This window comes from Melitaea cinxia, chromosome 1 (assembly GCF_905220565.1).
Source record: "Melitaea cinxia chromosome 1, ilMelCinx1.1, whole genome shotgun sequence".
Lineage (NCBI taxonomy): Eukaryota > Metazoa > Arthropoda > Insecta > Lepidoptera > Nymphalidae > Melitaea > Melitaea cinxia.
Window position 1 is genome coordinate 10,767,641 of NC_059394.1, and position 13,775 is coordinate 10,781,415.

The following is a 13,775-nucleotide window of genomic DNA, read 5'->3' on the forward strand; positions in this document are numbered from 1 at the left end:
CGCATTATCAAAGATTACTCCAAAAGTTGTAATCAGATCTCGATGAAATTTAAATGTGACCACATGATAAACATCGGCTTTCGATTAAATTAAAAATTATTAAAATCGGTACACCCGGTAAAAATGCAGATTTTCGAGAGTTTCCCGAGGAAAAAAAATCGAGATTTTTTGGGATCCCATCATCAGATCCTGGTTTCCTTATCATAGTACCACACCGGGGATATCTCCTTTCCAACAAAAAAAGAATTATCAAAATCGGTTCATAAACGACAAAGTTATCCCCGAACATACATAAAAAAATATATATACGGTCGAATTGAGTAACCTCCTCCTTTTTTGAAGTCGGTTAAAAATCAACCGCTCTGGTGTAGTTTTGCGATTAGTAGCCTAAATCGCCGACGGTATGCGGTTTCGATTCCCGCTCGGGAATGATATTTGTATTTGTATAAATATTCAAATTAAAATTCAAATTAAATTTAAATGTTTGGATGTCTGTCCTTTGGGATCTCCCCACCGTGCCTCGGAGAGCACGTTAAGCCGTCGGTCCCGGTTGTTATCATAAATACCTGATAGCGATCGTTACTCATAGTAAGAAATATGTCAGCAGCATGGTGCATTAAGCTCCAATTCTTCTCCTACTAAAAAAAGGGTCCTATGCCCAGCTGTGGAATATTACAGGCTGAATGCGATGAACGTGATATAAAATCCATGTTAAATAATCCATGTAAGTAGGAATGCTAAATACAAATGGGATTGTAATTGAGTAGTATACTTTTTAAATCCTAACCTAGCCGAAACGGCCTAATGTTGAAAAAGATTACCTAAACCGAATAGTCAACGATTTTGGCATCGATAAACTTTCTGCGCTAGGTTGCTTCAAATTTACATCAGACGCAAATCCTTATATGCGTAAATATTTTTTTCTTCAAGAATGAAACTTTAGAATATAATACAGAGTTTAACAAAATTTAAATAACACATGCCTGAAATTTTGTACTCGTTCACATATTATTTACAGTGTGTTTATTGAAGAAACATTAAAATTGAGTTCGTTTTACCGATACACGCTATTTCCCATGGCGTGTACGTGGGAACGTGAATGATAATTGTTAAACTGTATTAATGTGATAGACTCTGTTTCTGATGCATTGTTTCATCAACGCAGACTTCCCGTATATACTTATAACTAAAACAGCGCATCTTCTATGAATTTAATTGTTTCTACACAATAGACTCTCTTATAATAATAAAAAAATACACAATATCATTTCTTTGTAACGAAACTAGTTCGTTAGTTACAAGGATTTAAGAGTTTCAGAGCCACCGACGTATCCACTCTGTGATTAAATAGTGACCTCCGACCGGCTACATCAGCGTCCGGCTAAAAGTTACGTTGTCAATCGCAAATCTTCTTTTTGTTTTCCGATCGGACAAAAACGGGAAAATGTTTTCTATGTGTTTGTGGGGTCAATAGATGGAGCACTAATCTTCGTCGGGGTCGTTTGGATTAATTGTTCGTATCGCGTCTTTGTTGTTTGTTTCTAAGTTTTACTCGTTAGAAGTTAAGCCATGCACTAAATTCTTTTCACGGTGATTTCTTGTGCCCATATATCTTTTAACTACTTATGGACATTTTATTTATTTAGGCGTATATTTAATCTTTATATTGTTGTTACGTATTTAATTAGAAATTTTATGGTTCTAATCGTAGTATATTGTGTATTATTTGTGTATTATAAAATATTTTAATTGTATTTATGCTTTATATGTTTATCAAAGAGGTTGCTAGTAATGAAACTCAAAATCAGCAATCGAACGACACACGTGTAAAGCGTTAATTTAAAAAAGTTGATTTAACTTTGAAATCCGCGGCTCGGTAGAATGGAAGTCAGTCAATACGCGCAGCGTAATTGTAAGCGTGGGCAAAAATCCGTCAAATCAAATTCGCCTATTAGAGAGGGCGCGTTACTAATTAAAATAAAATTGTTAAAACAGTGAACGCACTGCGCTCGCTCCGGACTAACTTTTAACGAGGATATATTTGGTTTCGACAAACCCTTTGGTGATTTTGCTATAGAGTCTCGTTGCAAATAACTCAGTAATTGCCTCCAAACAACTTCTAGATTTGTGGAGTGAATAGCAATGTATAGAAGTATCTGCGTATAAGATAACAATATCACATCTACTCAGAGTACAAAATATTATAACTGCCTTTAGCATAAATTTAAAATAAATTATAAATGTTATATCAATTATATTTTGTTAAAAACGGCAAAAAATTTTTTGTTTAGTATTTTTCATGACTAAAATGCATCCTAATTTCTAATACTGTATTTTTTTTCTAGCGGATGCTGAAAAGTCGGCAAGATGATGGAATGCCTCTGTCCAGCGCCGCGCACACTGGCTTGTCGCGTGGTTCTGCTTGATGACAGAGAACTGCTTCATGAGATGCAGGTAATATTATTAATCATAGCAAACGTAAATCTTTTGGAAATGCAAATATTCTGTACCACCTATACAATACAAACACCTATTCTTAAAATGAAGAAGTAGCTTGTTCGTTCTCGTGACGTATGGTTCAGATTTTTTTAAGATTCAAAAAACTAGTTATAAGACTATGGACTCATATGAGAAAAGCAAACGGATGTCAAGTTGTTAATGAGTACAAAACTTGCACTTAGAATAGCAACCATAAATAAGACTTTGAAAACGGTAAAGAAAATCCGTCCAAACACCTTTCATATAAATTCTTTAATACTTTCCTATATCAGAAAATGAAAAGCTTATATCAAAGCCTAGTTGCTTCGACGGACGTCCCGACGGACGGTGTGGTATTTTCAATTTCGCCGTATGATGAAACAACGCGTGGATTTTTTCCGTTTCTGTTCCCGCACTTTTGAAGTGCAGCTATTCTGAGACGAGTTATTTGAAGTACACCCAGGGGCTCAAGGAAGGTCTTTTATATGCGGGGCTCGGGTCCAAGGCGCGGGCGATGAATTCACTGAATCGTACGTCGTCTCTATGAATATTAAACTCTATTTGGCTGGCATTGTCACCGCATGACGAATGTGAGAGTTGTCCATAAACGTTGTACGCCGCATCCTGCGTGCTTTCCTCGATAATTTTCACTATTATTATATAACACATTAAAACAGAAACAGTATCTTATGCACAAATCGAGAATAAAAATTTACCAATTTGCATTAGCTCTTACCTTTCCAAGCAACCTTCAAGCACAGAAATAACGATTTATTAAAAATGTCTGGAACAGACAGAAAAATATAACACAAAATTATTAGGTGTTTACTTTTTAAACTAAATATACTTTGTACTTTACATTTAAGACTTCCAGACTTCAACACATACAAACAAACGAGTATATGTTATGTATTATTATTATTATATAATCATTTCTAAAGTTTTAATTTGTAAAATGATGACTCTACAATGCTCATGGGGCCTATTTGAATAAAGTTGTTTTTGCTTTTGAATTTAATATTATTGACAATTAAATAGAAGTACTAACCGCGGGCAAACACCAAAAATTTTATTTATTGTTTACTCAACATGCAAATTTTGTATTTTTAGAGATATGTGACATGTTATGAATATAGCAGTCAATCGCGCTAAACAACATTGCGTAGCTTTCACACCGAATAATTTCACAATCGTGATAAAGAATAGCACTATTAGAAATAAACTACTTTTTAATAATAATAAGTAAATAAATATCTACACAATACACACACGGTCGTCTGTTCCTAAAGTAAGCAACTTAATGCTTGTGTTATAGGTAACAGCCGACTGGTATATGGCTACATATTTTTTTTTCGATAAACATACTTATAAATAATACATATATAAATGTATAAATAAATATTTATATTACACCCAGACTCGGGGTGGGAATCGAACCCACAACCCTCGGAGCAGAAAGCAGGGTCACTACAAACTGCGCCAACGGGCTCTTTAATAATGTAATGTTGCTACTCGTTTAACGACATTAAATTATTTTAAACCCTATATTGATAAATTTAGAGTTTCCCTCAGAACAGTCTCAGTTTTGTTGTTGAACCTAATTGACATAGATTTAGAAATAATTAATGCCTATAACCAACTCGTTAAAACCTAATTGTATGTTAATATTTGTTTCCTCCATATCAATTCGTAATTGTTTTGTGTTAATTACATTTGGTAACTTGTTATAGCATTATAATTAGTGAAATACAATTTGTCCAATAAACTAGCAGGGATATATACGAGAAAAAATATAACAATAGAAAATGAAGAAAGTTAAAATCTCCATAATTTTGTAACATATGCCTATATTATTACTTTTTACTGACAAAAATAATAAAGTAGACAACAGGGTAAGATACTAAGAAACACTTTGCTTTGAAATATTAAGGAAACTTGTTCGTCGAACAAATTTGGTAGATATGTCGAGTTGAAATCGTTCAATTCGGGTAAAGTGGAAGCGACGACAGTTCGACGTTTCTGCTAAATTGTATGGTTATTTTAGATAAATCGCGTCCTTTTCCTCCAGTTTCCCCATCTACAAAGGGACATTTGTCTCGAGCGGATTCGGTGACAACTTTTCTCCCTCCACATTACCAAATATATAAAGATTTATTTGTTCTAACTACTGCCATTCCACGCCGGGACGAGAGTGATTACACTCGATAACAAATTGCGTGATTAAGCGAACCTTATCAATGTTTACGAATCAATTTATTTGAGTGATCTATAGTTGGTGAGATTTTTATGCTTTCAACAGAATTGAGAATTGAACGTTCTGTGTTACATTCAATTTTCGCTTCAGCCTGTAATATCCCACTATTGAGCATAGGCCTCTTACCCCTTGTAGGAGAAGGATCAGAGCTTAATCTACCACGCTGCTCCAATGCGGGTTGGCGGATATATTTCCTACTATGAGTAACGATCGCTATCAGGTGTACATGATAACAACCGGGACCGAGGGCTTAACGTGCTCTCCGAGGCACAGTGGGGAGACTAACAAGGACTGCACAAACACCCAGACCACGGCAAACACCTGTTTGGCCAATACAAATGTTTGTCATGTGCGGGGATTGAACCCGCAACCGCCAGCGCAACTGGCACAATCTACGGATCTGACCGTTGCGCCAACGTGGCATCATTTCGTTCATTCATTTCATTCAATTTATTAGTAATAAATTATATTTTTATGAAGACGAAAAGTAAGGAAATTCGTATGATTAATTATTTGTAACTATTAATCCTTAAAAACTTTTTGTTATTTGTTGTTGTCATTTGACCTATTTTCTTAGTAAAGAAAATAATTATTCTCTAATTAAAGACTGAAGAGAAGAGTGAAGGCTGTAAGGAGCCGTGTCGCAGTTGCAAATTGAGTCGACCACATTTCACGGTCTGATGCATAGTGCATCTCGTTATACTTCGTATCTGTTTTATTAATTTCTTTATTGCCTGTTGCTCACGTTGATATTAAAGTTGAGAAAAATAGTTTACTCGAAATAGTTCTTACCCACGATAATCTAACGAAGCTCGAGATTTCAAACAGTAATAAATATTGTTACAAATAACCTTGTATATATATTATTTTTGTTAGGTACACTATATAAAACTAACTACCATTCTACATAAAATCAACTTTTTATAAAAATATAATGTATCTATGTTATTGTAATCCAACGTACGAATCAAGAACTACACTACGATTAATGAATTCTTGCTTTAGGGCTTAATTAACGTGCAATAAGGCACAAAAAGCTTGAAAATTAAATACTGCCATCGGTGAATTGTTTGTCGTTCCATAAAGGCAGAGAGACTGGCCCGCGGCTACTATTGCGTGCACGCTTACCTACTGCCATCACCGCCAGATTTTCAAATCGTTTGTTGTTTTTTGATCTGAACATGGTCTGTTCGGAACAAACAGACTCTGTTATTAAATCATTTATTATTCATACTTGTGAACGTTTCACAATTTTCCCACAAACCGTTCCGAAACCTATAATGTTTGTGTTATTGAAAACACGTTGAATGGTCTGTGAATGATTATAAATTAACAATAAACAGTTGCGTCGATATATCGTATGAACACATGAACCGACTCATAATTGTAATTTATTTTGTCAAATTGTTATTATTGGAAGGAAATTAATTTTGTATATAATGTCAATATGTTAACTATAGATACGTCGATGAATCTATACATATAATAAAATGGTAGGAAAGACAAAACTGTACATTGAATATTTTTTTTTAAGAATACTTGAGGTGTGATCTACAATCGATACCGGAGCCAAAAATATAGTTTTTAGAATTTTTGTCTGTTTGTCTCTATGTATGTCCGGGATAAACTCAAAAAGTACTGCATGGATTTACTTCAAATTTGACACGAATATTATTAAGAAGTCGGATCAACATATAGGCTACGTATTATTACGCTATCACCTACGGGGAACGAGCAGTGAACCTTTATTTGTTCAACACATTCTGAAACAACGTGTAATCTAACGCAGCATATTTGAATGTTGTTGTTATTATGTTAATAACCATGCTATAAGCTAGCTTCACACTATAAATAAAGACATTCTGTAGTATATTTAGTATCAGCATTGTACCCGTGCGAAGCCGGGTCGCTAGTTAATTATAATAAATATAGTTATTATAATGTTAATCTTCGTTACTCTTATTCAGAGATTGTCTCATTTTTTCATTTAAAGAAAGGGTCCGACAACCAATTAAGCTTACAATAGTTCAGTGGTCCGAATATAACCCGTGTTCTATTTCTGATAAAACAATCTAAGCCTTTTCCTATAAAAACAACTTAGAAACTTTGTAAAAATGTTTTTCTTCTGTGGGTTTCACATCTTCAGTGCAATATCAAAAAGTGATAATATATTATGCTATCGAAACTCATAGGGCAGTGTTCATTTTAAAAAAAACTTAGCAAGTAGCTTGGTGTAACCTGAATTTTAGCTTCACATGACTTTTAACAATACAAAGTTAATTATGAAATTATTGTATCCAAACAAACAAAGAGACAAAAAGAAGTCTTTCCGCTTAGTTACATTATTATATATGTAGATTAGCGTTGCCTACATAAAAACGATGTCGAAAACCAGATTAAATAGCTTCAGATAAATATTTTTACATTACACTATTATATTAAACGAAAAAACATAAACTGTTCAGCACGAAACGAATTAACAAGAATAGAAAAATATAAGAAAAAATTAAACAAAATAATTTTTAAAGACCGCTTTGGTGGCACATTGATCGTTGCACGCCAATGTATCCTCAATGCGTGAGAGTTCGGATGCGTGCCCCATCATTACAGTGCCAGCATCATCATTGACTACTGGTCTTACAAGTTGCGTGGAAATTGGCTTAATTGTGGAAAGCCGGCGAGAAATGCTAATTGGAGATAGTTAATGTTTGTATCGTGGGAGATCGATTTATATCTGATGATTTTTAAATAAAACTATATTGCTGTTACTTTAGGCTCCGTTATTTATAATTCACATCCGTTTTAAAAATCGGTCTTTTTATGTATGGAAATAATCCTAATGATTTTGTAGGTCAATTTGCTTTAGCGATTTTATTCATTTCGAATACAATTAAAACGTGTTTTTTTTTTGTTTGAAAAAAAAGAAAATAATTGTATTTAGAGAAATCAAGTAGCTGTCCCCCGAATTACATTAAATTATTACATTAGATTTGAAAATATCAATATCATATATAATACTAAAAATTATAATAGTATGATAATAAGAGACAACTTGCTAATGTGATTTTATAGACCTATGTTTTTATGTTTTACTACTCTGTTCCTATGAGAAATAACACGTAATATTTTTAGCACTAACAGAGTTTTATAATGTAATAGATTTAGGTGTGTAAAAACTGACATTAATTTCATTAATTTTTGTCAATAATTTAGGTATATGGTTTATAGAAGCTACGACTACGTCGACTCGAAAGTTTAAGACAAAACCAATTATGTTTTAATACAAACAAAAATCTACAAGCTTCTTGTCATTAAGTATTTTTACAAAACAAAATTAATACAACAACATAACTGTGTAACAAAAGTAACAAAGAAACTATAGTTCTTTTAATAACTCTTTTAATTATCTGTGCTTTAAAGCACAGTTTATTTACATGTACTTCTATCAGAATAATCGTTTTGTTCTTCGATTTATATTTTTAGTTTCCCATTTCGCCCCATGCTAGACGCTCTGTCACTATTTATGTTTTGTTTACATAGCTCCTTTTAAATTTAGTTAAGAATATCACAAGACAACAAACAACAATATAACGGTAACAAGCTACGAAAATAAAGCCGATTATGGTCGCGTATATCAAAGGAGGGTACGAAATTTATTGTATATTTCACATCAAAGTTATATTTTTTTCAGTTTGTATTTTAATTAGGTCAGTGTTATAAATCAACGTTATTTTCTTCTTCGCAGGATAATAGCACGGGTCAGGCGCTGCTCGACGTGGTATTCAGGCACTTAGATCTGCTAGAAACTGCTTACTTTGGCCTGCGCTACGTAGATCAAGATAATCAGACGGTAAGTGTATCGGATTTATTATTAGGGTAAATATTCATGTTTCACACTTGTTATTTTAATCATGTTTTTCTCTATCGACTCCAAAACAAAACATAAACAAATATTTTATACGGTAATTTTTGGGTAATAAATAACATATAATATATTCATTTCAGTTTGTTTTCTTATTACTATTTTAACAATATATAAACAAAATGTTCTGTACCGCATGTAATTCAGACACTCGTTCCTTGTCTACTATTAATTTAAATGCTATGAATATATCTACCATTGATTCTCGACGTATAGTTAACTTAACAAAATTACTTATTTTAATAGCACTGGCTCGATGCTGGCAAAAGATTGCGGCGCCAACTCCGCGGTTCCGATACGCACACATTCTACTTTGGAGTTAAGTTTTATGCTTCAGACCCGTGCAAATTATTGGAAGAGATAACCAGGTAAATAGATTCTGAATACAATATATGGAAATTAATGTTAGAGATTACTCACTTAGAAGGATTTGCGTTTATTTCAAATTTCCTTTTTATTTTCATGTATCATACGACTTTTGGTAGTTTAATTATTATACGCAATATTATATTATTGCACCAATCTTTACATTTTCTTAATTTATACAGTTTCACCTAAACAGTGACTCTGACCTACTCCAATATAATCGTGTTAGAATATCAGACAAAATAAAAAGTTCTTAACAAAATCGTCCATTCGCCTTTTATAAAAAAGGTAAAATATGGTAATAGGTACGGGTGTGGTGCTTTACATTGGCAATAAATTAATTTTTAAGTCACACAATTATCTATTTGATCAATGCTAAAGCATTCCCAATGCTTAGCTTCGTGTTAAGAGTGGGAAGCGATTTCGAAAATGTTAGCACGATTATACTTCCTTTATAAGATTTATAATTACAGCACAATTACGTGGAGCCGATTTTACGAATCTTATATTGCACAGTTGAATAATTTGTGTTTGCAGGCAAACGAAAAAAAACCGACTTCAATTATATCGACAAGTAATAAAACGTAGGTAGACGAAAAATTTGTCAAGTAAATACGCATTATCAAAGATTACTCCAAAAGGTGTAATCAGATCTCGATGAAATTTAAATGTGACAACATGATAAACATCGGCTTTCGATTAAATCAAAAATCATCAAAATCGGTGCACCCAGTAAAAAGTTATGCGGATTTTCGAGGGTTTGTCTCGATTTCTCTAGGGTCCTATCATCAGATCCTGGTTTCCTTATTATGGTACCACACCGGGGATATTTTCTTTCCAACAAAAAAAGAATTATCAAAATCGGTTTATAAACGACGAAGTTATCCCCAACAAACATAAACAAAAAATATATATATACGGTCAAATTGAGTAACCTCCTCCTTTTTTGAAGTCGATTTAATTAAAAAAATTAACCATAAATTTAATAAAATTTAAAATTACAAATCTATGACGCGTCATCTCAGGTCATAGCGCATATTTGTACTTTAGAAAAAAAACTGTCGATTAGAGTGAAACCAAGTAATTTGTATTTAAATTGCTACGTAATTTTGTCGATTCCCTATATCTGCTGAGCAATTTTTTTTTTTTTTATTTCCAAAAGTGTATCTGTTTGTTTCTAAAATAAAATAAATGTAATAGAAAATAAAAATTGATTATAAAATTATTAAAGAAAAAATGTTTTTATCTGTCATTGTTTTCATTTACATTAATCTCAAATTGAAATGATTAAAGTTTTAAAGCGGAGATTTTAGGATACATGAAATGGTAGTTTTTATGTAAAACTTGTAATTTAAGGATTAAACTGGATTAACAGTGTGGATAAACGTTACAAACACTGTTTTAAAATTCTTAAACACATTTAAATCTTTCTGGACTTCCAATTAGGCTACAAAATGGCGAGTATTATAGATTTTGTAATTTCAATTTTGTTATACGTAATTTTACGTAAATTATTAAGTCATTATTCCAAAAATCTACGAAAAAATATAACCAGAACTTTTTTTTAAATTTTTGTTATACTAGTAAATCATACAATGTGATTATTTCATAAGTACTATATTTTTTGGTTCATGAATAAAATGTTATAAAAAACATTTATGGTATTTTTATAATAAAGTCATTCAGAACATTATCCTAGATGACACAGTCCTTTTTTAACCGATTTCATAAAAGGAGGAGGTTACTCAATTTGACGGTATACATAAATTATGTATGTTCGGGGATAACTCCGTCGTTTATGAACTGATTTTGATAATTCTTTTTTTGTTGGAAAGGAGATATCCCAAGGGTGTGAACCATGGGTGAAACCAGGATCTGATGTTGAAATCCTAGAGACATCGAGGGCAACCCTTGAAATGTATATTATATTTTTCTATGTATACTATTCGATTTTTTTTTGTTTGTGAGCAAACAATTACAATGAACAAAAGTTAAATCAAATAAACAAAATAAATGAAATTTTCATTCTTACATTTGTATTTATAATTTAAACTTAAATTTGAAGTACGAAATTAGTTTCATTTCGCATAAATAATATTGATACGTGATCGAAAGTAAAACATCAAAGCGTTTGCGTGTTGTGATACGAAATGAAAAATATAAATTATAATATCTAAATTTAATTTATTCCAAACATAACCTAATTAAAGAGTAAAGCGTATTAATGAGATGTAAAATATAGCAATTTGTTTAAATATTTACTGCTGTGGTATGTTGAAACAACGCATTAACTTTACGGTACATGAAATGTAAATGAAATATTGAGGTTTTAGCCAGTGAACATGTTTCAAAAATTATTTATACAAATTTTAAACTTCCTATGACATACTTATACATAATAAAAAGTAGTTTTAATAAGTTTGTACTGGTTTTACTTCATTTGAGCTTCAAAAATGTTAGGATATCCTTACAAACTTTCTAACCCCAATTTTACATTATTAATTAAGGCATCTTTAAAAAAATGACGATATGTACAATAATTTATTCTTAATCAACAGTGATACAACTAACTTAAAAATTTTTACTCCCATTTTACTTTCTTATTGTAAGTATATAATTATTTTCAAACTGGTGTTACATGTATTTATTTATTTCTTTTAACTCCTTTCTTTGTTCTTTAATAATAAAAAAAAGCATAAAACTCAGTTTAGATGTCCTGCAGCTCACGAATTACACACTCCATAGTATTCAAAAAGCGACTATCCTAAGCACTTGCAGAATCACTCGCAAATTTCTCACTACATCGTCGATCTCATCATCTTGCGTAACTATATAACCAAATATAACTTTATCACGTCTTGATCACAGCCTTTGAGAAGAAAAAGATCAAGTGCTGGGAGAAGTTTATAAAAAAAAACATATTATTCGTATATTATAATAATAATAACACTTTACACTCAACGTCCTCTATTACGAATATCTCCTGTGACAGGGGTTCGGCTAGTGCTGTGACCGCTGGGGGCGAGGTGGCGAATGCTAGCGCGACCCCATCTCGCCCCACCCAGGCGGACGACTGCACACACGTGGTGGTTTTTTAGTCAGTAGGAATCTGACATAACCCGCTGGCGCCCCCGCACTGGAGGGTTCCAATCCATGATGGATTTTACCCACGTAAAAAAAAAGTGCTGTAACCGCTACGGCAACGCTTCGTCTTTTGTTCCATCTTCAAAAATAATTATCATATACATTTTTCCATTTCCTATATGTTCGCCTTGTACAATTTCTACAATCATTCGTTATTTCTTATAATATAATACTGCTTATTTATCTTCAAATGTGCACTTGTGATAATAAAATCAACCATTTGGTAAGTACTTACTGATATATGATATTTTATAACCGTCCGATTCAATGGCACTAACTAACGAACTTCAATGAAAATGATATTAAAAAAACATCTTAAATAACAATTTTTACTTTTAAAATCTTATAAAAACAAAGAAGCTGAAAAATATATCACACGAAATAAGACAAGACTGCCCCCTTACTGACGTGACAAAATGTGTGAATGTAATAGGACAATAAAAAACATCTGCTCTCACGTATTCGTACGTATCCCGAGATCTAAGTCAGCATCGAAACATTTTTAGACTTGAATCACTTGCAATCTTTGCTAATATTATAGAAAGAAAAAAAATGTTTGCTTTTCGAACGAAAATCTCTAAAATCTAAAACCTTTAAGCTTATTTTAGTAATTGTCTCGCAATTCAAAGCAACATTATCAAAAAGTAAGTGGTATAAATAATTCTGGTACCCATAAATTTCAACGTCTATTATTATTGAATCCTTAAAAATAAAACATCCGATGAAAATAAAACAAAACATCTACTCGTTGTATTATTTAATTAAACCAATTGGGAGTTAAAAGCTAATAAAGTGCTGGAGAATAATAATGTTAGATAAGATTATAGACCCTTGAGACGCAGACTTCTTTAGCGAAGGAAATGTCTCGCAAAACTTGGACACAATCCTGTTCTATCACAAAGGATTTCCCCCTTTTGAAGGCATCAAGCCAATTTTTTAAGTTACAGATCCTTATTAAAGTCACAGACTTCATTGTTAAAGTAGATACACAATTGTACTTCTGTATTCGTTTGCATTTATCGAATAGGTAAATGTTTCGAGACAGGAAGGTAGAATAAAAACTACCTCAATTAAACTAAGAATACTATAGTAATTGTATATGTTACCCTCATATATAAGTTAGGCGTAATTTTTATGCAATTGTATCCCTTTCATTTAACCTTCCTAATTAGAATTTTTGTCTGTTAAATCAAAGGTATTATAGAATTTGATTTTGTACGTGGTAGCCTATGTTTTACCTTACAAAAGCACTGTATCATTACAAAATTTCGCTGTTTTAAATTTGATGTCCTTAAAAATAAAGTTAAGACAGGGTGAACAAAGAAGGTCTAGAGCACTCATAGTTAACCTGTCGAGGCTGCAAACAGGCCTAGCAATGATGGCGTGAATGAATGCGCCACGGAATGGTAATACAGTACTTAGAGTATAGCTTTATGTGAATAAAAAGAGTCACAGTTTCTTTCATTAAAAATAATTAGATGCACTTTCGTCTTTCTACATAAATTAGGCGGGAAGTCGTTCTTACAAATTTTGTTGCATTAAATTTCTTTTTTTTTTTAATATTTTGTAATAAAGGCAAGCAAAGTCAAGGAAAGAAATGACAGTGATAAT

The 13,775-nt window shown here is 32.2% G+C and overlaps 1 protein-coding gene across 1 annotated transcript in view; it reads left to right on the forward strand.

Annotated features, from left to right (window-relative positions):
* The first annotated feature begins 2,367 nt into the window (after positions 1-2,367).
* LOC123669505 (band 4.1-like protein 4) overlaps positions 2,368-13,775 on the forward strand; it is a 29,555-nt gene continuing 18,147 nt past the window's right edge. Inside the window, exons 1-3 of the mRNA XM_045603114.1 lie at positions 2,368-2,454; positions 8,478-8,582; positions 8,901-9,022. Of these exons, the coding sequence (XP_045459070.1) occupies positions 2,368-2,454; positions 8,478-8,582; positions 8,901-9,022 (314 nt within the window). The remainder of the gene's footprint in view (positions 2,455-8,477; positions 8,583-8,900; positions 9,023-13,775) is intronic.